The sequence below is a fragment of the Drosophila guanche genome, unplaced genomic scaffold (genome assembly GCF_900245975.1).
Source record: "Drosophila guanche unplaced genomic scaffold, DGUA_6, whole genome shotgun sequence".
In the NCBI taxonomy this organism is placed as follows: Eukaryota; Metazoa; Arthropoda; class Insecta; order Diptera; family Drosophilidae; genus Drosophila; species Drosophila guanche.
Genome location: NW_022995747.1, coordinates 7856706 through 7881173, shown reverse-complemented (window position 1 = coordinate 7881173; position 24468 = coordinate 7856706). Strand labels below are relative to the sequence as shown.

Here is a 24468-nt window from a genome sequence, read left to right as displayed (position 1 = left end):
GGGGGGGGGGGGGGGGGGGGGGGGGGGAAATAGCAACAACCAGCTAGGAATATGGTGTTGCCTGAAATTGCCAGGGAAAAGAACAAGGGACCAGGACAAGGACTACTACTACAACAACGACGACGACGACGACGACGACGATGATGATGATGATGACTGTGTTAATGGCCAGGCATTATTCAGGGCCTCATTCCCAGATTGTCACAGCGATAGGCAGTGGCGAGGAGGAGGCGTGTGTGTGTGTGCGGCTTGGGGTTGGGGCTGTTAAAATGTCCACTGGCCATGTCAAAACTCATTTGCCGTTAACGAGCAGCCATTGTGCTTATAAAAGGATTATTTACAAATCACTGACTTTCAAAAATTGTCAACTGCAGGGCAAATGCCGCAGCCACCGATGGCCCCCCACTCATGTCTCCCTCCCCGCACCTTCATCTGTTGCTGCTGCCTGCCGCTTTGATGTACAATTTATGAAATTAACCCTTAAGTGCTCGTTGTTGCTGGCTGACATCCGACATGGACATCGCTTCAGTGAACGCTTTGGCCTCAATTTGATTTCTTTCAGCTGATTACAGCCGACGGAAACGGATCTCTGCCCAGCCTTCCAGCCATCATCAGCATCAGCATCAGCATTAGCGATTGTGTCTCTGTGTGTGTGTGTGAGTGTGTGTGTGCTTCCCATGTTGTGACTTGCAAATAGATTTTGCGATTTACAATTTGCAATTGATGGATGCTTGAACGCTTGAATGGTTGAACAGTCGACTGCCAACTGCCGGAGGATGAGCTGGCTGGCCCGTCGCTGATGAGAAATGCAAACTCAAGGAGTCTGAGGTCCATCGCTCTGTCCCCTTAATTGATGCCCTTTGTTTGCTTTGTGGTAACTCTAATTGGTGTTTGCATGTGGCGATTGCTCTCGCTCCCTCTCGAAGACTTGTGTCAATACAGCGCCCTCTGCCCCACTGACCACTGGCCCCTGCCCTGCCCCTTCTTACGTCTACTTTTGGCGAGTTCTTTTGTAATTTTTGCGTGCGTTTTGTTTGCTCATTAAACGGATTTTTGCCAGCGAATGGAATCCGATTATATGTATATTTCAGTCACACTCTCTGCTGAAGTTGCACGAATGCTCTATCTTTCCTGGGTGGGTTATTTGAAGCGATTTTTGACGTAATATTTCAGTGAAATAACCACAAAGCATGCAACTATCTGTGAAGATTTTCTTTTGAATATTTTCACTCTTGAGCATAACAAAGAGGGCAACTATCTTAAGCCAATCTCCAGTCCAAGCAAACTTACTGTCGCAGGCCATATACTCTCTTACATTTTGCACAAAAAGAAGCTCCCGCTGAGGCGGAGACCTCATCAATTAGCAGGCCGCCAGTCGAGTGCCAAACGAAGTTTGCGCAAAAAATTGACAGCCCCAAGCCGTGGAACGAGCGCCGCGTCTTGCCTCACTGGCCACCGTCTCGGGGCCAGGGCTAATGAGCAAACGTAGCAGGCATAAGTAGTAAGCCCAATGCCACTTGCAGAATCACATGTCAAAAGTTATTAGCCTGTTGTCTTAGTGCAGTTGTAATTTGTTTTTCGGGGGCACAGAGCCATGGCCAGAGCCGGAGCCAAAGCCAGCAGCTGATTACCGGAATGGAATACGAGTGTACGGAATGATACGAAATAAACAAAGTCATTTGGCCAGAAGCAGAGGACCAGAAATAACAGAATTCGTTGCCAAAAAGTTTTCGACTTCTTCTCTTGCTCCTCCCTCCCCCTTCCTTTCTGCTGCTGTCATTGGCAAAATCCCATGGTCTCTCTGCCCCTCACCCCACCTCTGATTCATTCTGTCAATATCGTGGCAACATATTTCCTCGCTTAATATTTTTTTCTTGCTTAGACAAGTTTTTGCTACAGAGAGCTACAGGAAGGTCCTGTCGCTGTTGCTGTCTACGCGATACGTGAGGGCGTTAAACTCATACATCACTTTATCCTTTATCCTGGCACCCATTCTAGCTTCACTCACACCCTTCTAACTGCCTCCCCGCCTGCTGTTTGTCTTGGTCTGCCGCGTTTCCACTTTTTCTCTCCTCACACGCGGATGTGTGTCAAGAGTTGCCAATAAACCCCAGCCTGGTGCTGCTCCAGCTCTTACTGCTGCTCCTTCTGGTTCCTGGGAAGAGTCCTGCAGTGCTATTGAAAATAAATTTATAACGCATACGTCATGTGAACCGGGAAGCGGGATAGAGCAGTGGTTGGAGCGGTGGAACCCAAGACAGAGTTCTGAGTTCTCGCAGTTTATTGCATTTGTCGCTGGCATTGCAAAACTTCAATAAATTATTTTATTGCGACAGTTATTTTGCTTGCTTTGCTCTTGTTGCTCTGTTGGTTTTTCCCAGCCATCCCTTCAAAAAATATAACAGCCATAACTATAAGTACGAGCATATATCTGTATCTCTATGTACCAAGCCAGCATTGGTTGTCGGAACGCATTTGGTCGCTTGCCTCCTTTGCCCCTTTGACAGCACAAATTGCAAATGACTTTATGAATTTGCTGTTACGACTTGGCCATCAGAGTGCGACGACAAGCTGTGATGAGGCCAGAGATACATACGCGTACCAGCACATAATGGCATGTCCAATCCAATCCGGAGACGAAATTGATTCCGTACGAGCAGAGATGACACATAAACACGGAATTGCATAATAAACTTGTGCGGAAGATAATAATGAGATTGAAGTACATTTTTCATGAAGGAAGGAGAAAATTGAAAATGTGCGCCTCCGAGCATTTTGTTGATGGATGTGAAGACACGAGACGCTCAAAGTAGCGACGACTTTTGACCCTCGTTGTGTGAATACATCACAGAGCAGCTTTTGCATGCCTTTACCTATTTTCAACAAATTTCTTCCCCCCAATTGAGCATTAAACACTCTTTTCTGAAGCACTTCCTTGCTGCTATGATGCTCCTTCATCAAAAGTTGACACTTTCCGAGTTAACCTTTAATGAAAAGGCCAAACAAGGCCAATAACAACAGCATTCAGCCAGTCAGCCAGCCAGCACCTCAAGGGCTCATTGTGAAATTACCCAAAGCGTAAAAGGACAAAAAAAAAAAAAGGGCGGCAGGCTGAGAGCAGGGGGCAAAACGAATGGTGGCTCTGGTGGAAAAGCCAAAGGCTAAAAGCGAAAAGGAGCTGCCCTGCTCCTGTTCTCTCCCTCTCTCTCGGTGCGTTCCTTTAGGCATCCTAGTCAAAGAGGCAATAAGTAGCAAAAATTACGCTAAACGTGGCAATTTCCTCGCAAATTGCACAATACATAGACACACACACTCACGGGCGTACATTTTTGTGTATATTTCCGTTCCCTGCCTGCGTGCTCCTCCACTTCTCAACTATAAATATATTTATTATACGGCATTGCGAATAATAAATACCCTTCCACTGTAAAGCTGCGCCTAAGATAGGTGCGCCTGCTGCAAACACCTCTGTATATCCGGTATACCCTTTGGATGTTTTCATGTGCTCATTTTTTATATGGTTAGCGCCTTTGTCCCCGACTCTGCATAGGTGAGATGACTGTCAATTTGCACGGCACCCCATGGCGAGGCACACGCATGGGGCAGCAGCAGGCAGGCAGGAATCATGCGATATTTTAATGCGTGTCATATTTGATTGATGCCAGAACGCGGCCCTCTGGAGCCATGGAACGGCCGTGGAACAATGTCAAGAGTTTAACATTGCCCCAAGCGCCACTCAAAATGTCGCGGCAATGCCCGCATACCCCATGCACATACCTGCTTCTCCCTTTTTGATTACCCCCTCAAGTTCCACAGTTTGCTGACTTTTTTGTTCTCCTCTGCTTTGGCTTGTCTGTAAAAATTGCCCCTGCAGGTATGCAATGAAAAAGTGCGTGGCTCCCCATTGTTTTCATGGTGTGTGTGTGTGTGTCTGTAGCTCTTCTTCTTTGTGTGTCTCTCCCTCTCGTTGTCTCTGTCTCTTTGTGTAATTTAACTTGGCAGTTTGTTAACAATTTTATCAGAAGGGGCTCAGAAGTGCTCTCTGAAGAGCCCCAACTGTAAATAAGATGCGTGTACAGATATGTTTATGGGTGACTGTGTGTGTTTGTGCCATAATTTATGCGCAGACTAAGTGCATTAGGGGGGCTTTTAGTTGCTCCAATGGAACGGAAGGTGGACTCAATAATTTCGTGGAAATGTGCACCATTTAATAATGTTAAGTGTTTCCCTCATCTTGAATGTAGTTAAGTAACGGTGCAGGTCCTATAATTAATCAACTAATTGAATTATTAACCAGTAAATATTTGTTACAAAAAACCCCATCCAACGCCAACATCAATCTCTAACCTCATTAAACCACAACCCAGCTCTCTCCAGGCAAAGCCAGATCATCCATTGCTCTCTTTTAACCACTGCACATTAGCATTCATAACTATCTTTTTCACACTGCTCTCTGTCTCTCTCTCAACTACACCCCCCCACTGTCTTTGTGTCATTCCATGACCCCTTACCCCTTGTGGACAACGTAAACTTTTATTTTCTTGGTGCTATTCTATCGTGTTTTGCAGGATGGACAACGCGGCCATTTAGAGGGCCTGGCATCCGTCTATTGTGAGTTGTTAATGGCTCCCTTTGGAGATATTTTAAGTGCTTTAGAGAGTGCCAGGCAGGCGGCCTGGGCGGACCACAGTCCGCTCCACAATGCCAACAGCGGCGGCGGCAGCGGTGCTGGCGGCAGTGGCAGTGGCACCGCCAGCGGCGCCAGTGGTGCCAGCGGCAGTGGCGGCAGCAACCGTAGCGGCATCGGCAGCGGCGGCGGACTCCATCACCGTCAGAAGCACGGTCATCGGGGGCATTCAATGCACGGCGCCGGTCTGCCCAATAGTCATAGTCAGCCTATTTATGTGCCCGGAAAGTATTCGGTATGTATGACCCCTCTCCAAGGAGCACTACCCCCCGCAACCCAAACCACTCACACACAAACACACTCACAAAATAAACCCAAACCAAAAAAGAGACCCATTAGAGCCATTAGAGGAGCTTCCAACCCCCAACCCCCCGTTCCACGCAAGTAGTTCCTAGGAAAATATTTACAAAATCTATCAAGAAATAAGTATTTATTCTAAAAATTTGATTGATGTTGGCGTTGATTTGGCTGGACACAAACAAAAACGAAACAGAAAAACCAAAAACCATCTCAAAAATTCGTATTAAATCTCTACCAATAGTTGTGTAAATATTTCTATTGCTTGCCGCATGTTGCATGTTCCTGCAGCTATATGTCAGCTACATTTATGCCTAAGTCACTTTTAATTCATCTAATAATTTCCATTTTGTAAACCATTTCAGCCCTCCAGCTGCTTGTCCGACAAGGAGGAGGACGAAATCTACGGCTTTGGCTATGGCGTGTTTGCACCGCGTGTGGCACGCGGCGGCCTGACGCAACAGCAACAGCTGCTGCAACAGCAAACACTGCAAACGCAACAGAGCATACAGCAGCAGCAGCAGATGCAGCAGCAACTGCAGCAACAGCAATTACCCAACGTGCCAGGACAACAGCAGGCGGGAGGACCCGGCGGCGTACAGGGTGGTGTTGGACCGCAACATCATCAGACACTGCCCCCGAATGTAGCCCATATGAATTTTGTGCAACAAAAGTGAGTAGTAGAGCCACAAAAAGACTTTCTAATTGTATTTAAAGCAGTAAAGAGCTTCTTCTCTGTTTAAATATTACACACAAATCACTCTAAATCCTTTTAACATCAAGAACATTATATCTCGCTGTTCATGCAACGCATTCAAATGCCCAAGTCAAACTTATTTTCTCTACCCTCCTCCTCCCAATCTTAGCTGCCTGAGTCCGCGCTCTGCATATTTCTATGAATTTCCACCGACTGCTGGTAAGTGAAAGATGGATTATTTAGTATATGCAAATCAGCAGCCAGTAACTTGGGAACTCCCTTGACTAATTCCATTTGTATATCTTCCAACAACTCTCAACTGTACGGACGCTCCAGAGGGACGCGAGACAAAGAAACGCACCACATTGGCCCGACTGCTGAAAGGCTTGAAAACTGTCAATCGACGGGATCGCAACAATCAACAAAATGGCGCACAGGCCAGGGTAAGTACACACTTTCCCCGACCCCACTGTATCCACTGTACCCACTACTGTTGTCAGTGTTGGTTCTGGTGTGGGGGTCGAAACTCATTTTCGCGCTTCGTTTTATGACCGCAAGCAAATTGTTTGTCCTGGCCCCCAGATCCTTTTTCCACCACTCTCTTTCGCCCTTTCATTTGAATCAACTGCTGCGGTAATTCTTTCAATTTATTTGCTCGCATTTCGCATTGGGTTTCCCAGCATTTTCCATGCCTTTCCTTTCCTTCCCTTTCCTTTCCGTTTTTTTTCTGCGTCCCTTTTGAGCTGCGTTTCTGGCATTGCTTCTTCTAGGCAGCCATTTTATGACTTTTCTGCGTCTTGACTTTGACTTCGACTTGTCCCAGTGCTTGTGCCTCTGCCTGGGCCTGTGCCTGGGCCTGTGCTTGGGTCTCCAGTCTCCCCGTTCTGTGCTCTGCCTTGGCCATACTTAATCTTGGCCCTGGGGACATGTAAATTTTTATGCGCGTTGCTTCTTCTTTACTGCTGCTGCTCCTGCTGCTGTTTCCATTGAAAAGGTTAAAAATGTTTTGCCAGCGGCCATGTCTACATTGCCACTTCTCATTCTTGGTCGTGGCCGTCGTCGTCGCCGCTGCAGCATCCTCCCTAATGTTGTACTCGCTTTATCTGCGCCGCTCACAAAGGATTCATTCAGAGCCTTTGATTAGAGCTGCTGCTGCTGCCGGTGCGGGGGCAGAAGCAACCTTTGGGGAGCTGCAAGAGCGGAGCAGAAGGAGCACTATTCTTGGGGCATGGCAGTCAAACTGTGGCCAAAGATAACGCGGCCAGGACGACGCTGCTCATAAATAAGCAAGGACATGCATAAATTTTTCACAAGCAGCCAACGAGCACCGGGCGCAGAAAAGAATAAATAAAAGAAGAGCAGCAACACGGAGAGCATGGAGCTGGGAAAAAAATAAATAATAAACTGTGGAGTTTGGGGCGAGGGACAACAGCAGCAGGCGCAGCAGCAGAAGCTGGCTCCTTGGCAGCAAATGGAGTCGAGGAAAAGTGGGGGGGGCTTTCCACGGCAAGGACCTGCTGCAGATAAGCGCAGGAAATGACTAAGGATATGTGCCTAAGTAGCAGCATCCTACCCCAGATCCAGATCCCGATCCTGGGCCTTTTCAAAATATAATTAAACAGCACTCAACGGGCCGGGGCCATGTGTTCGGTCGCCCCCACCTGATTTGCTATTTATGATAAGAAAACAAACGCATTAAACAGGTCGACGGTGAAAAAGAGATAGAGAGAGAGAGAGAGAGAGACAGGTGCGAGGTGCTGCTGAGGGTCCGAAGGTTGGCGCGACCCTAACCTGACCCTTGACTCGTTATTAATTAAAAATTAAAACCCCGCCGAAAGGTGTGAAATAGAAAATGGCGTCCCTAATGGCGATAAAGCACGATGCGGAGCCTGTGCCCCCATCAAGTAGTCGAGTCCTTGATTTATGAGCAGCCTTCACCCTACCCACCTTAAGTTCTGGGATAGCCATGAAGGTTAATAAGCCACCTTGTCGCACACAGCAGCAGAACCCTTTACAGAAATTGAATTTAAAAAGTTTTTCTTCAAATTGATTTTTTTCTCGCTTCTTTTCAGGCCGCCAACGATCGTCTGAGGCACTTTCAAATGATAAACGGCGGTGCGGGCGGACAGCAGCACAGTTTCGAAGAGACAATCCATAGGGTAAGCTATAATAAAAATGGGCAACTCGAGTGCCCAAACATACCTCAAAGGTCAAAATATTAGGGGTGGCTAAAAGGTGTGAAAAGTTAACCATTGAAAGTAACTGCCACGAAGAAGTGTAGAGAGGTGATACAGAGAAGGAGCAGGTTGCATCTTCAATCATCTTTTAATTGATATTTATTAAAATTAAAGTGCCTGCTCTGCCTAGAGAGCTTTCATTGCTTTAATTACATACACAAAAATGAGTTTAAAAGTTCAATAGATGAATTTATAGGAAACACTGAACCATCACCACTATTTTGACCGCAGCTGTAGTTAGTTAAGCATCTTTCTATGCATATTGCATTTATATATTTATATTTATGTGTGTAACTGTGGGTGGAATGCTTATTGGCTTGGTTAGATGTTGGCGTAGTCGCATAAATATTTATGCAGCAAATTTAACAAGCTTCTGTTGCCGCTGCCACACTGCCACACGCTGTTCCTGTTGCAACAGCTGCGACAGCCAACAAATTGTACCTCAACACAGAAAAATTTGCACAAACAACAAGAAGAAAGTTCCTTTGGATGTAACCAACCTCCCAATCAACCCCCAGGATGCCCAACTCCAAGCCCTAACACCCTTTTTGACTGCATTTGCAATGCAATTTCAACACGAAAGCTGCGGCTGTTGCTTTTGAGCACGTTTACCTGTAATGGCATGCCACCAGCAGCGTCAGGAGCAGCAGGAGGAGGCAGCAGCAGCAGAAAAGGAAGCGTGTAGATGCATGCAACATTTAAAAGTTCATTGCCGTCAACATTCATTATTAATGACAGCGCGCACGGCGCCCAACTAAAAACAAGCAACGGAATGCAATCAGCAGCAACACAAAACAGACAGGACAGCGACACCTGCAGCAGCCGCGGCAACAGCAACAGCAACAGCAGTTGCAACAACAGAAAACATTTGGAAAATGCATAATGCATATGCAGCCATCGCCATCGCCATCGCCATCGCCATTCCCATGCCCATTCCCAAGCCACCCACCCACTCGAAGAACAAACCCAGGACACGCCTAAAAGCAAACTCTAACACAGTCGCCCTGTCAACGTCTGTTTGCCGCTGCTGTTTCCAAGGCCTGGGCCAACAAAATTAGTTCCACTGCATTCATAAATAAACAAAATCACTCAGCAATAACTATATATAGCCACAAATTTTCCAATTACAGTTGAAAGTACAAGAGGCCATGAGGAAAAAGGAAAAATTTCAACGTGAGCACGAGGAGGTAAGCAAAAACTAAACATTCTTCAAGCAAATCCACACCCGAGACCCTGACCCACCGACCATCCAAACGGATAAATGCGAATGGCAAACATTTGCCAATTGCTGCGAAATAAATCAAGCATATTTGTTTTGGGCACTTTTCACAAATTAAATAAACATAAAACATAGGCCGCAAGCATGGAGAGGGAGGGGGAGGGGGAGGGAACTATTAATTTCACAGATTCTGAGGCCAAATATTTTCATGAATAAAACACAACCAGAGAGAGAGAGAGCAGTCAAGGCCGGAAAAGATGAGCAATTCCGGATGCAGAAAGCGTTTCTTAACGGCCTTAAATCGTTTGGCTTACAGTGCGTTTCGAGTGTGTAGTTAAGGCCTTAAATGAAACCAAAAAACTCGTGCAAATTCGGTAGTAAATGAATATTCTGTGGTCATACGTTCCCTTGCTAACTTTTGATGTGAAGAAGCTTAAGTTTAAATGGTTTTACAGGGGTGAAACTCACTGTTCCCTTATGCCATCTGTATGTGTACATGCAATATAAATGCAATGACTCTTACATGCACAAGCCAATTAAAAAAGCTATTAAAAATATTTGATATAAAAACAGCAATTATTTCAGGGCATAAAAGCCCAAATCCAAGCCCGAGTCCGAGTCCGAATCCCAGCCCCTAGTCCAATCCCTAGCCCGTGCCCAAAGATAGAAGCTACCAAAAAACATGCAAAACAGACACGGAGCAAATTTTAAGCACCACACACACACACACACACACACACCGAAACAACAACAGCAGAAACAATGAAGTGCAACGTGCCAAATGATAAACTTTTGTCTGTCATACACCAAACACACACAACACAAAAAAAAAGAATTACTTGCCACACTCGTAAAAGAAAGGACATGATGAAGGGATAACAGAAGGAGAGTCCAAGTGTATCTGTCATTCTTTGTGTGTGTGTGTGTGTGTGTGTAAAGTGTGAATGAAAGAAAAGCTTATTTATTTATATGCCAAGAGAATTAAAAACAAAGCAGAACAAGAAACTCAACAAGAAAACTCCTTTCTTTCTATGACTCTGGCTGTCTCCTGTTGATTGCTTGATCCTTTTGGCATTACTGAGGATTCCATTGCCAAAGCTTACTCTTACTCTGATTCTGATTCCGTTTCTGATTGGTAATGTAAGCCCGAGGTGGAGGGCGTGGGGCTCATGGAATGTCCAGGCAGAGATTCTTTGCTGGAGATTATGAGGCACAATCGATTAAGGAAATCATTTCTGTGCTGCAAGCTCTCGCTCTCTCTCTCTCTCTGCTGCTGTCTGTCTGCTCAATCAACTGTGGCTCAGGCCCCAGTTAATTATGGCAGTTATCAGCTTTCAATGTTAGATACAGATACTCACCTATACACATGCACACAAGGACGGACATACACACAAATTGCGATGCTGCACGACAATTTGTCTGTTTGCTCTTAGCTCGGAGGCACCATCCAAATCCAGCACGAAAATGTGTCCAGGCCTAAGCAAGGGCAATAATTTTTGTGCATAAATGAAAAGCACACAACAACGTGGAGGAGGCAGGGATGAGGAGGAGCAGAAGGAGGGAACTGTTGTTAGTGCTGCTGCTGCTTAACTTGGCCAAACAACATTCTGTTTGTCTAATTGTAATTGCTGTTTTTGTAGCATCCACATGGAATGGGGAATGGACCAGCCTCGTGCTGCTGCTGCTCCGACTCTGCCTGCCGCTGAGATATTCAGAAGAAGAAGCTGCTAAAAGCCATGCACATGAAATATTTATGACGAGAGTAGAGCAAAAGTCCAGAGAGTGTTGTGTGTGTATGGCAGGGGATGTGGCATGGGGAATGGGGAATGTAGGATAAATGTTTGGCCTGGCCATAGTATTTCTTTTTCTTTAGGAGGATAGTAAGCTGGGACAGAGGGTTTGCATTTGGCCAGGCAATTAAGCAGAGCAATGTGATTACAATTGTAAGACAGGTTTCGGTGTCTTGGCCACGTAAATTTCAATTTGGTAACTGGCCAACACACATGTGTGGCAGCAGCCCCCTACCCCGTTTGATGCAGCCCCAAAGTAAAATGCCATTTGAATGCATTTTTAATGTGGAGGAAAACGGGAGAGCCAACTGGCCAAAAAGCTTTTAGCTAATTTTTCAGCGCACTCTCACGCTGTAGTTTTGCCTTTTCCTACTACTTTTCGTACTTTTACATGACTATTTCCATTGCTGCTGCTGTGGCCCTGGCATGCTTTCTGCACTCGGCACAGAATTTTCATATAGTAGTGTGCCAGTACGTATCCTCAGTGCTGTTGGAATTAGTATTCAGCGCACACAGAATGCTACGTATTATTCGGCAGAACCAGCAAAAATAAAATAAAAATGAAGCAAAAGTCACATTCAAGTAGTTTCTGCTGCTGCTGCTGCCGCTGCAGCGGAGGAAAATTGTTTCACTTTTCAAATGGAATTTTGTAATTTTAACGCCTTTGCCAGGCTGGCACTGGGAGTCGCTAGCAACGACTTGGCTAATAAGATGGTAGAATGGGGGAAGTAGATCCCATTGTTGTTGTCAGCGCCTTCAAAAAGTCGACAGCATTTCGTACAGCAGTCACGTCTGGACGAGCAGACAAAGTGCTGCCAAAATATATTCACAAAAATACTTTAATATTCGTATCATCATCATCCAAAGAGAAGGCTACTGCTGTGTGTCCTGTGTGTGTTCCCGGGGAAACTTTGCTGATCGAATCAACCCAGAAATATTCGCATGACAAACTAATGCAACTTTGTTTTGTCTTTTGCAGATTCTGCGTGACATACGTCAGGGTCTGTTGCAAATGAGTCGCGGCGAGGGACGTATGGGTAAGTCCGAGTCACAGAACCCCGCCCAGATTCCAGAAGCAGCAAAAGAGTTGCTGGCGAAAGGGGAAACTTTAAAGAGCAGCTGCTGGCAGCGCCCCGAAAGTATGCAGTGGGGAATTTTACACTTGAAATGCTTCTGCTGCTACTGCAATTGCAACTACAGCAGGCAGCTCCGTCTGTCGTCTGGCTGAGCGTCACATGCATAAGCGAGCATAAAATCTTATGTCCGTTTCCGGACTTGCATCCGACCATAAGCCGTATGCCGTATGCCGTATGCTGCATGCCGCTGGCCGGAGAAGCAGTTGCACGACCAACGCCACGAGCTGTAGTTGTAGTTGTAGCTGGGGAGTTGGAGCAACTTTTGCGCCGCCTCGCATGTGGCAAATGGCATTTCAAGTTTTGTGTGCAACGTTGCGTATAATAATATTGTGCTGCCATCCTCTTCTCACTGCACATTTTTCGGGAGCGCTTAAAAAAACTGTTTTAAAGTTTACTCTTCCCCTGCCGCTCTGTCTGTGGATTCAACATAATCCTAAACCTAACCCAGACTAACCCACACACACATACGCGCGTACTCGCACAACTTGCGGCTGCTAAACACAGTCTATCCATTTGCAGACGACACCTACATGTACGATGAGGCGCTCAGAACTGGGGCAGGCGTAGGCGTGGGCATGGGCGGAGGCATGGGCGGCATTCCAGGCGGTGCCCACTATGCGGTGAGTGCGCTGCACCATCAAGGTCATTGGTACGACGAGCCGCCCTACGAAAGCGATCCCGATGACTTCCTGATGGCCGGCCTCAACTGCGGACCAGCTGCCACCATTCAGGTGAGTGTCGAATATACCCCTGCGCCAGTCATTATCCCGAGTAGCACCCATACGCGATAAACATCTTCTGCAGCGAGTGGAAGAAGATTAGCAGGATATATTATTGGCAGACGAACAAGATTGGTCACAGCGGCAACATTGTCGCGTCGCAGTTGCAATCACATTTTGAATTTATGTGCCGTGTCTGTGCCCCGTTAATCCTGCTTACTTGGCTGCCGCTGCTGCTGCTGCTGTTGTCCCATTCCCAAACCCCATTCCAAACCCTATTCCAATACCCAATACCAATCCCAATTCCAGCTTTGATTTCTCTACGGAATTTGACAGCCACAAAAGTTGTGAGGGAGTTTCCTGTTCAGCGTTTCTTTCTCCTTTTTTATTCCTTTTCTCCTCTGGTTCTGTGCTGTTCTGTGCTGTTCGGTTCGGTTCGGTTAGGTTTCCTTTTTCGATTCGCCGCTTTTTGTGGCTCTCTTTTATTTGCTTTATTAAATTATACGCTGAATATATTTTGTGCTGGCGCATTGATTTCTACCAACTTCGATTTGTATGTCCTTTGGCATTTCTTCTACGCCAGAAACTCCTCCCACGCTCTGACAAACTCTGCGAGTTCTTTGCTGAGTGCGCCCAGCGACTGCGACTCCAAGTCGAACTCACTTTATTTTTATTGACAGTCAAAAAGTGCATAATTCTTGTTGACTTGCTCGACTTTGACGCTCCTTCCCCCTCCTGTCTGATTGTGTATTGTGTAGCCCGGCTTTGGTTTGGGCTTCAGGAAGGCAGCAGACGGCTCGTCTTGAGACTTTTCCTTTTGCATAATTTTCCTTTGGTTCGTTTTCTTTTAGGATTCTTTTTTTTTTTCGAGTTGCGCTTTTGTGGGAACGCATTAGGCAAGTTATCGGCATTTGGGCTTCTAGTGGTGCTGGGACAGGGGCTTGGGCTGGGGGCTGAATTTGTTTTCTTAGTCAATTGAAATCACTCAACGGAGAGGAGTCCCATCGGAGATGATGGGGCCATTCATGTTGCGTTGTTTCTTCCCTTTGATGTGGCAAACGAAATTTGTTTAAAATTGAAATGAAACTTTTGCGCCGGGCAGGCCAAAAAGGTTAAGCACGCGTCGGTTCGTTGGGGCTGCTGCTTAACGGACCGCATTAGCCAGCCGGAGAGATATCCTTAATGTGACTGGGACTGGCATTTGGCAGCGGGGGAGATGAGACGCCAACTCATTGAAATTGAATTGTTTGCGACGTCCTTTGATCACTGCGACTGGCCACTGATGTTGCGTGGACCTCGTCTCATATCAAGCGGCATTCCCATTCTTTGCTGTGGGTTGCTAAGCCTGTCCCAATAGTCACTGCGCAAGCACTTCGAATTCTTTCTGTCCGAAATCTAATTCTGATTTCACTGGAATGGGTTTCCGAAGAGTTTTCCAAATTAAAAACGTGAAAACTTTGCAATTTCCGTTGCCGAAAAAAACACACACAAAAGCCGCAACAGCAACGAGGAAAAAAGTATCTGCAAAGAGGAAAATTTCACTAAATTTAAAATTCCAAGCTGAGACCACTGCAACAGCGCAAAGTGCGGCATGCCACACAGGGGCAGGACGGCAGGCCCTCTCTTTATCCACTCTCCTGTGTCCCCCCCTCCCTGTGTGGTGTCGCTTTCCCATCATAAACTTTTATAACTTTGTTAATTTTTCATAATTTTGTTGCTCTACAGCGGCCAACAAATTCTACTTGAATGCTAATCCCCATGTTTGACTCTCTCTGTCTATCTCTCTCTTACACACGTATATATGTATCTTACTGATTTGCCATCTCTTTCTGTTTCTGTTTCTGCAGGGTGGCCGTGTACGGTTCTCGAACAACCGCGAGAGCACGGGCGTAATTTCATTAAGATCCGCCGGAGATATTTCACTACCGCAACGAGGGCCGCCGCGTCGAGGTCTTATCGTGCCGCAACAGCCGCCAAATCCACCGACAATAATACCCTTAACGCATGCCAGGTGAGTACCCGCCCAGCCCCTCGTCGCATGTACTGGCGAGTGGGCGGTTGGTTGTATTGTTGATTGCCATTATTATTTGCAGTTGAGTTTATGGCCAAAGGGCCGACAGGAAAGGTGGCGCATTAATAAATAAAATGAATCCCGGAATAGGGTGGAAGGTATGGTGGGGGGTTCCAGAATCATTCTGTAGCTGGGATTGATTGTAAGGGATGGTGGTGTGGGTGGGTACACGGACAGTTATGATAACCCCTTTTGGTCGATGGTCAGACCCAAACCCACACCCAAAACACTTCAAAGGGGCGCAGCCATCGAATGATCATTGAACCATAAAACTGTGCCACAAAATGTGTGCTCACTCTGCCATGAAAAGGCCAAACATTTGATGGACCAGTAAGCAGCCAGTGGCAAGCTGACTGCTGGCTTCCCCCATCCTTAATAGTGGATAGTAGGATAGGTGGCCAAAAAAAAGCAAAAAGAAAAACCAAAGCAATCAAACTGGCTCAATCGCAAAAGGTGCACCAAAGGATTGACCCAACAGACTGACAGTCGAAAGAAGGATGCGGTGAGGAGAGAAAATGTGTAGGTGGTCTCCACTTCATTAGTGCGGTTATCAACGCTCTGCAGCCACATGAATGAATCAGCCAAACGAACGAATGAACGAACGAACGAATGAACGAATGAATGAATGAATGAGGGAATTAGTGACTGACTGAGTGACTGAGTGAGTGGCAGACCAACATATCGAAACGTATTGGAGCGAAAGTCATCAATATCATATTGTTACGCATGCCACAATAATGGGAAAGGGACAAGGGACAAGTGAGATGGGCAATGTGGCAGGTGGCAGATGGCAGGTGGCAGGGTGCCAAGGTGGCAGGCAGTCAAAACCAATAAGAAGACGAAACGAAGACGAGAAGGCAGTGGCATTGGCAGAGACAGCACGACACTTGAATGAAATGGCATTATTGCTACTTCAACGCCAATCCACCAGACGGCGTCAGGCTCTCCTCTCAATCAACCAGGAGGCAGGCACACAGGCACACAGGCAGTCAGTCGGTCTGGTGCCGGGGAACGTTTTCCACACGTACGCATACAGAACGACTTGCTGAAATAACTTATACGCCCTGTGCGCCTCTGGGGCCCCAGCGCCAAAGAAAACTTTCCCAAACACGAAATGGGGAGAGAACGGGCAGGAACCGAGCCCGAAGAAGGTGAAAAACAAACAGCAAAGGCAACCCAAAAGTGAAAATCTCCACAGTGTTGAAGCCAAATGGCAGAAAGAAAAACTCGTGGCAGGAAAAAAAAGAAGGAAGGAGAGGAAAAACGATATCAAGTATTTATTTATATGACCTTTGTTTGCCTCACGACCTCTGGCCGTGCCCCAGCCTCTGACAGAGACCTTCCTTCACCCACAATTATTGTTTGCCATCAAAATGTTTGCCCAATACAAAATTTAAAGTTCCTTCGGTCCTTTCTGTGGGTTTGTAATACCTACTCAGGTTGGGTGTTTGCGTTTAGATAGCTTATTATTGTTGAGGGAAATATTTGTAATTCGATTCAAGGGGAGATTCATTTTGAAGGAGATGTCCTTGGAAATGGATACACAATTGTGACACTTGATTTTCTTTCTTACTTACAGATCCCATGATCGGGAGAGCGGCGACTATGCTGGTTCCATCTCAGATCTACAAAGTGTTACCTCCAGGCTCAGTGCTGTGTCGGTAAGTCTCGGGCGGGGCCCTCGGACTGGTCTCATTTAAGTTGCAACTCCTCCGCCTCCGCCTCCGCCTGCACCTGCTGCCTCCGTCGAACTGCATTCGAATGCGTCTAAATTGATTAAGTGCTCTTTGTGACAAACAAACTTCGCATTTGGCCAATGTCGTCTCGTCTCGTCTGGCCGAAAGTGGACGAGCACCGAAAATGCACATTGAGGGAGTACCCAGTGGGAGCGAGAGGACAGAGAGAGAGAGAGAGAGAGAGACTCTGCGCATAAAAACTTGAAAAGCTTTTTAGCCAAAGTTTTGTCCTGTTTCCCTCTGTCTCCTTTATTTTCTCTGCCTTTTTTTGGGCCCTGGTCCTGGCACTTAAGCTGGCTAAACGTTGTCGGAATACCAACAAAGTTGCCCTCCCATTCGATGGAACAGGAGCAGGAGCAGGAGACGGCAGGGTGGTGCGGAGTTGCAGTCCGGACATCAGCATTTCATTTGCAAAGTTGACTTGACTTAACTTGGCTAATATGGAAACGCACTCAACTGGTCTCTCATTCTCTCTCCACATATTTTTTTCTCCGACAGATTGGCACCAACAATTGCACGGCTCGATATCGAACGCTGAGCGGCGGCATCGGGGAGTCGCCCTCGTTGTCGCCCAGCCCCTCATCGGATTACGAGGACATTGGGACCACACGGATGCACGGCCTGCCCCCAAGTCTGATGGCCGCGAAGGCAAAAAAGAATGGACTGCCGCACGGCAAGGCGAACACGATTTGCCAGAAGGCCACAGTGCATCATGTAAGTTAATTAATCGCTTTACAGAGGGGAGCACTTGAACCCTATAGAGTATAAATATATACAGAGAGAGAGAGAGAGAGTATTGGAGGATTAATGCATTTGGAGATGCAGCGTACACCTGCAGAGACACATTCTGTTGACACATTCTGTGGCCTGCAAAATGTAATTAGCCCGGTCATTGGCGATTTGCATATGCAATCGGAGCAAGACCCTCATAATGATGTTGGCCTAAACTCTTTGGCATAGAGCGAGTGAGACCGGAGGGCTGGAAGGAGGAGCAACATGCATTCTAAATGCAAATGCCAGTTTAATGAGTTTTTATGGCTACACACCCTGCTCCGAAACGGAAATCCCTTCCCCTCATAGAAAGCGAAAGTTCATTTCGAGAAACTTTAAATGTTTTTGCTCTGTTGCAGGCCCTCCCTCTACCATACAAAATATGAGCAAAGTTTTGTGCTCTCTTTTCGATGGTACGTACCCTTTGTACGGGTCTCGTTTGCAATGCAACAAAATATGAGCTGCAATCACCGCATGTCCGCCTTTAATCTCTAGCTGTGCACGTATTTGTGGACAGTGTATGCCCTGGCATTAGCGTGGTCAAGAGCTCAATTGTGAGAGCCAAGTCAAAGCCAAAGGCAAAGCCAAAGCGGAAGCAATGCAGCCAAAAAGCCAAAACCGAGTAGCCCCCAGCCAGACATTGCTATCTCTCCCCCTCCACCACGCTCTCTCAAGCTTTTTCTCTGTATTGGAATGTTCGTTTTAAACTTTTTAATGATTTAACTAACAAAACTTTCGTTTCGTTTTTGTTCTTGCTCATGTTCTACTTCCACTTCTGCTCCCCTCAACATGCAATTTATTGCACAACGATGACGACGATGCGACTCTGGCGACTCATCCAACTTTCACTTGGATTCGGTTTCTGTTTCGGTTCGTTCTCGGCTCGGTTTCGGTTCGTTTCATTTCGCTTCTGTTCTGTTCTGTTCTGTTCTGTTGGGGGTTTGGCAGTCTAACGAGATGCGTAGCTCGCCAAAGGAAATTGGCGCTTTTAATGAGAATGGACGGAACTTTGTTGCCACAAAGGATACATCGAGGGATTTCAGCAACTCCCAAGACAATACCGACCGTGGCAGCATGAGCGATCAGGCGTTTGCCTGTTCGGCCAGCTCCGTGGAAAGTTTGCCCAGCGCTTCCGGTTCGAGTAAGTATACACAAATTGTACGAGTATTTGTCCTTATATACATATATCTTATGTGTGTACGGGTCTGTGTGGGAATGTATCTATGCGAGTGTCTGAGCTTGCAATTTGGAGTTTTTTGGGTTTGATTTTGTCTGTTGCTGCTGCCTCTGCAGTTGCACACTGAGCTGTCTGAGTGGGAGTAAGGCTGGTTGCCGCAGCTCCTCGATGTTGGTGTTGGTGTTGATTTTGCTGCTGTTGCTGTTGCATAGAAAAATTCCCAGACTGCCTGGCTTGCATATTGGTCTATTAACAGTTGTAGTTCTTGTTGCGGTTTTTCCGTTGCTGCTGCTGCACAAAATTTTCCAAACTTAATGAATTTTTAATGCAGTTGCTGGCGCAGAGGGCCTGAGCCAATGCCGGGCCGTGCCGTGCGGTGCCAAGTGGCAGCTGGCAATGTCTGGGGCGTGGTTAAATGAAGGGCAACCGCTTCCCTTTTTTAATGAACAAAACTTTTGCCCAAATAAAGGGAGCAACAACAGACCAAAAGGCGGAGCAGCAGAAGCAGCATCAGCAACAGGACGAAGGAATCGCTGCCAAAGGGGGTGGCAACTTTGAAAAGTGCAAGGAAAAATACTTTATTTTCCATGTGGCCAGGACACACAAAGCAAGGATTAGCCAAAAGCTTTGGCCAGCAAACCAAACAGCAAGAAAAGGCAAAAAACCAAACAACACAAAAAAATAATGGGAAACTTCAAGTGCATATTTGAATATTTTTGGGAGTCCTGGCCTTCGTCTTTGCCTTGCCATGTGTTTCTATGTGTGTGTGGGAATATATTTGAAAAGTTTTTAATTAACCAAACGAATCGTGTGGATGTGTGTGTGGGTGTGTGGGTGTGTGAGTAAGGGCAATGTTTGTCCAAGGGAAAATTCCTTTAGGTTCCTGCCTGCGGCTAATTGGCTGTGGGCGCATTAATTGGAAATTTTCCTAGACAAACTTTGATCCAAGGCTCAGAAAAGGGTGAAAACGAAGCAAACTAAATATTTATAAAACTCTAAATCCTTTCGCTGCAGGCACACAGGCTCTGGTGCGTCCCGGAAGTCCACACAGCTCCATATCGGCCGAGGATCGCACATCCATGACGGTCCACAGCGGCAGCATCTGCAAGGCCAAGGCCCTCGTGGACAGTCTGCCCAATCCCTACGACAAAGAGGCGCTAAAATTTAAGGTAAACTATTGGAAAGGGAAGGCTCTTACGTTGTATTTATTCTTAATTGTTTTTTGCCCGCCTGCAGAAGGGAGAGCTCATCGATGTGCTGTCAATGAATGCCTCGGGCATCTGGAAGGGTCGATGCCATGGCCGCGTGGGACACTTCAAGTTCATCAATGTGGAAGTGCTGCCAGAGCAGCGCCTGAAGAACTCCAGCAGCAAGACCCTGGCCCCCAGCTCCCGGCTGGGCGGCAGCAACAGTGCCTGCAACAGCAATGCGAACAGCAACAACGGTGGTCCCTGCTCCGTGGAGGATCTGCTGGTGCGCATCGGCCTCAAGGAGTACACATCCGTGTTCGTGCTCAACGGGTAAGTGGTGTAGATGAAACAAATTAACCAACCTTTATTGTGTTGGATTGTTTCACCTATCGTTCCATTTGCAGGTACGAGGATCTCGAGCTGTTCAAGGAGCTGGAACCCGCCGATCTCGACTATCTTGGCATACTCAATCAGGAGCATCGGGCCAAGCTACTGACGGCTGTGCAGCTGCTGCATGACATTGAATGTAAGTGCCACTCTCCCACTGCCACTCTCTCTTCCATATCTTCCATTCGTAGACCTTTCTTTGGCTAACCCAACCCACACCCACACTCAACCACCGCCACTCTCAACACACACACACACATGCGTATACTCACAGCTACAAATTTCACCCGTACAGGCTCCGACGTGGACATAGCCGGCTCCAGCTCGGAGAACGATGAGGCACGGCTGAACAACATCAATAAGAAGCACGGCGCCTCGCCCTTTGGCAGGCGCCACTTTCCGCGGGACTCGGGGTGCTACGAGGGCTCGCCGCTGCCCAGCAGCCAGACACCGACGCAGACGGTGAACTCGACGGACGAGTCGAACAGCCTGGACGATGTGGTGACCAAGTGCTCCAGCGAGATTATGAAGCGCGTGGAGAGTGCGCGACGGTGCAAGGACAATCCATTCAAGGCCACGCTGCCGGGCGGCCGGGTGGGCAAGAAGTCATTTCTCGGCGGTGGCGGACTTATGGCTGACGATACGCTCACACGTGGCGGACTCAGTGAGAAGTCGAGCGATTCGGGCGTCAGCAGCAGTTCGCTATCGTCGGGTCCGCTGAAGAGCAGCACTTAACATTTGCCCACAATCCTGGCCCACGAGCTGCTGCTCGGCGTGGGCGCCGGCATGGGCCTGGGCTTGGGCCTGGGTCACGGTCACGGCCTGACCCACGGCGGCACCGGTGGAAGTGTGGGCGCCACATCGCCCACCACATCGGTGGCCTCGGCCAGTCTCATTGGTGCGCATTGCAGTGGCGTGGGCAGCGGGGCAATGGCCGCCGCTCCGCTGGGAAACATTTGCAATACTCTGCCGCATGCCCCCTCCAGCAATGTGCCCCTCAATCGGAACCTGGTCATGCTGCGTAACCATCTGCGCAAAAATACGAGCGGCAGCAGCAATAGCGGCGGCTGCAGTGGAGGCGTCCAGCTGCTGCAGGATCAGGACGACAAGGATCAATAACCCATTTACTACATCAAATTCTTAGTCTAGGTTCTTGGATAAACAACTGTATTTGAGTTAAGTGTATTTCAATTGCTGTGATTCGATAGTGAAAACAAAAGGCCAACACGCGTCTTTCAGTTCAAATGTATAGTGTATAGAGAGAGATAGACAGACAGGTGCAGGTGCAGGTGCAGGTGCAGATGAAGAAAGAGATGGATAGGGAAAGAGGCAGAATCATAAGCCGAGAGGGGAGAGCAGTTGTCAGAGCCAGAGTTAGTCAGTCAGTCAATCCTTCCTCCGATAATGTTGGCATTTACACAAAAAATATATATAGCTTAAACACATACACAACACACAACAGATATACACATACGTTTACTTTTAAATAGGCAGAAAGAAAGGGAGAAATTCTATATACTTAGTAAAGTACTGAACATGTTTTGACTATTTTTAGTTAGCTCTTTTCTAGCGAGACTCGTGCGAGACTCGTGTCTTTGATTTGCCCCGTGATCTTCACGTTTAATGTTCAATTGCTTTGCATAGTCATATAATTCTCAACGTGATATTGTGAAACGTCCAACTTGAATTGCATTTTAAACACACACAGACTCCTTTCCAACGTCTTTTGATGAACACAAACACACACAAAAACCACACAGAACACACAGACAACTCTCGAGTTGATTCCTATTTTAAAGCACTCAGCGTGGTGCAAGCAATAGACCAATTCTATTTTAATAACCAAACGACAAACGAAATACGAGTATTTATTGTATAAACCACACACACACACAGCGAACAAAACAAAACACCAAACTGCCATTCGATACTAATTTTAATTGTTTTTTTATACTCGTATAAGTAAACAAAAAGTAATGTAAATGAAATGGAAATGCAAATGAATATTATGGAGACCATGAGAATCCGTCAGAAACTTGTAAAAAGAATTGCCAAAACCAAAACACAAAATAATAGTAATAACAAATACGATAAACGAGAAAGAAATATAATGTACGCTAAGCAATATTTTCAAATTGTAGCCAATCGTGTGTATATATTTAGGGAGGAGTGAGAGGATGCATCTATAGAGAGGAGAACCGTTTATGCCACTTATGGAAATTATCAAAATGTATCCATTAAGAGCGATTTAGCGATAATCAAAAGCAGACAATGAAATTAGTCAGGCAGCGCAAATGTTTTTAATCAGTTTCCATGAATTAGTTAAATAAATGAACGAGTATTTATCGGCACAAAACGGCACAACAACAACTACGAATAAATCTAATTAAATATACACACACACACACACACACACACACCAACACACTACATGAATAAACTGACGCGAATACATATTGAAGCATAGCATAGCATAGTCTAGCCATAGAGCATATGAATATTACACATATTTATGGCAATTATTGTAAATGAATGGAGACGTAGATGGATGGACGGATGGAAGAATGCTTTGACTTTTACTCGAAACTCGAAACATAATTAAACCTGAACATAATATCTGGGCATAAGATATCGATAATCGTATGGATAATTCATCTACTCTAAAGCTACCCAAATAAATTAAATCAAATTTAAACCACAAACAAAACGCACGTGTTACAGCCAGATAAAAATAATGATAACGATAATGATTAAGATAGAACGAACCATGCAGAGGGGGGGTACGGGGAAGATAGAGAGGGTATGGATACTGGATTATAGGCATTTTTAAATTTAACTATCCAAATTATGTTTAAGTGTTTCAACTGTAAATTGTATCAAAGTTAAATAAAAGATTATTTATATATATTAGAGAGAAACCAAGAAACAACAAAACACAACCACAACCCCAACCCCAACAACACAGCAAGTGCTAGCATCTTCTAATTATCACTGTAAAATGATGTAATTTAAAGAAAGAATATATAAGCAATATTAAAGTTTAACCTTAAAAAGAGCGACAAAATTGATTTTTAAGCCAACACACACACACACACACACAAATTACACACACCAACAACCACAAATCAAACAAAAATCAGTAAAATTCCATTAGTACACAGCAAACAAAATTACAAGTATTCATTCAGAGTTCAGTAAATTTTAGACAAAATTTTCAAAAACAAAAAACTAAAACGAAAACGAAAAGCGAAAATCGATACAAAGAAAATGGCAAGCGATGATTCATGTTTACGCATAAATCAAAGTAAAATTCTTTCAATAAAAGTGAACATATCTAAAAAATAAATAACAGCAAGTGACTTCTATTTGGGTTTGGGTACGGATTTCGGTTTGCTTCCACAAACTAGAAAATCATAAAAATGATCAGGCACGTTCTTTGCACAAAGTCTTTTTCATCCACCGATCTACAATAACCACATAAAGACTGTCAAGAGAAGATCCTGTGCAGTCCCGCCCACATCTGGCAGCCGTTCCAGCACGTGTGGTGAGCTTTATCTCCGCTGATCAGGCACATCATTAACATCCATTGGCTTTCATTGGCATTGAGCTGCCCACACCCTTGGGCAGGCCGTACGCCCATCTATTATCTGATCTTTGCTAGTTCCTCAGTACCCCATCAAGCACTTGATCGGACAAAAGACACCGCCTCAATGGCTTTCGGAGCAAAAATTTCGACGGCACTCAAGGAGAGCTGAAAGTTCACAGCAATTGGGAGAGGAGCAGAGCAGAGACAAGACCCGCGACCTCGGCAGCCCATGTGATTCATCTAACCCTCCGCCAACGGGTATACTGAGCCGATGATTGCTGAAATGTTAAAGATTATATGTAAGTACAACAAATGTAGACTAGGAACAGTCGGCACACCGACACGCTTAGATGGGTCTGTCGCTGACGACGGGTCGGTGTCGTTGCCGCTGACAGTCAATAGATTAGCGACAGCGCCTCCGTAATCTGCTCTGATTAAATCTCAGATCTACTTCTTATCCCAGATCTATACTGCATTCTCAGTGTTATGTTGGTTGAGTGTTGTGTGGTGTTGTGGTATGTTTTTTTAGAGAGAAAGGACCATCCCCGTCTCTCGTTTTTTTTTTTTTGGTGGGGGGGGGGGGGGGGGGGCTTACTTTTTACAGCATGTAGTAAGTCGTCGCGTCTCGGTTTGGATTCCGGTATCAGCACAAGCGGGAACTAAATTTGCGCTTAAGTGCTTTAGTAAATTGTTAAATTGCTTTGTCTTTCGTTCGGCGGGTATATGAAAATTTGAAAATTGATATTATTGCATTTGCACATACCCAGC

General features: G+C 46.1%; 1 protein-coding gene across 7 annotated transcripts in view; it reads left to right on the top strand.

Moving 5' to 3' along the window:
- Positions 1-22648, top strand: part of LOC117583312 (sterile alpha motif domain-containing protein 5) — a 156815-nt gene extending 134167 nt beyond the window's left edge. For 2 of the 7 annotated variants that reach the window (XM_034271561.1, XM_034271560.1), the window contains exons 3-18: positions 4569-4922; positions 5350-5657; positions 5851-5900; positions 6018-6124; positions 7754-7840; positions 9049-9105; positions 11907-11964; positions 12568-12794; positions 14630-14793; positions 16433-16514; positions 17088-17303; positions 18309-18501; positions 19552-19706; positions 19774-20057; positions 20132-20253; positions 20389-22648. In XM_034271561.1, coding sequence (XP_034127452.1) covers positions 4569-4922; positions 5350-5657; positions 5851-5900; positions 6018-6124; positions 7754-7840; positions 9049-9105; positions 11907-11964; positions 12568-12794; positions 14630-14793; positions 16433-16514; positions 17088-17303; positions 18309-18501; positions 19552-19706; positions 19774-20057; positions 20132-20253; positions 20389-20849 — 2925 coding nt within the window. In that variant the 3' untranslated portion in view covers positions 20850-22648. The remainder of the gene's footprint in view (positions 1-4568; positions 4923-5349; positions 5658-5850; positions 5901-6017; positions 6125-7753; positions 7841-9048; positions 9106-11906; positions 11965-12567; positions 12795-14629; positions 14794-16432; positions 16515-17087; positions 17304-18308; positions 18502-19551; positions 19707-19773; positions 20058-20131; positions 20254-20388) is intronic. The other 5 variants (XM_034271564.1, XM_034271562.1, XM_034271563.1 and 2 more) reach the window with 5 other exon arrangements.
- Positions 22649-24468: the final 1820 nt, after the last annotated feature.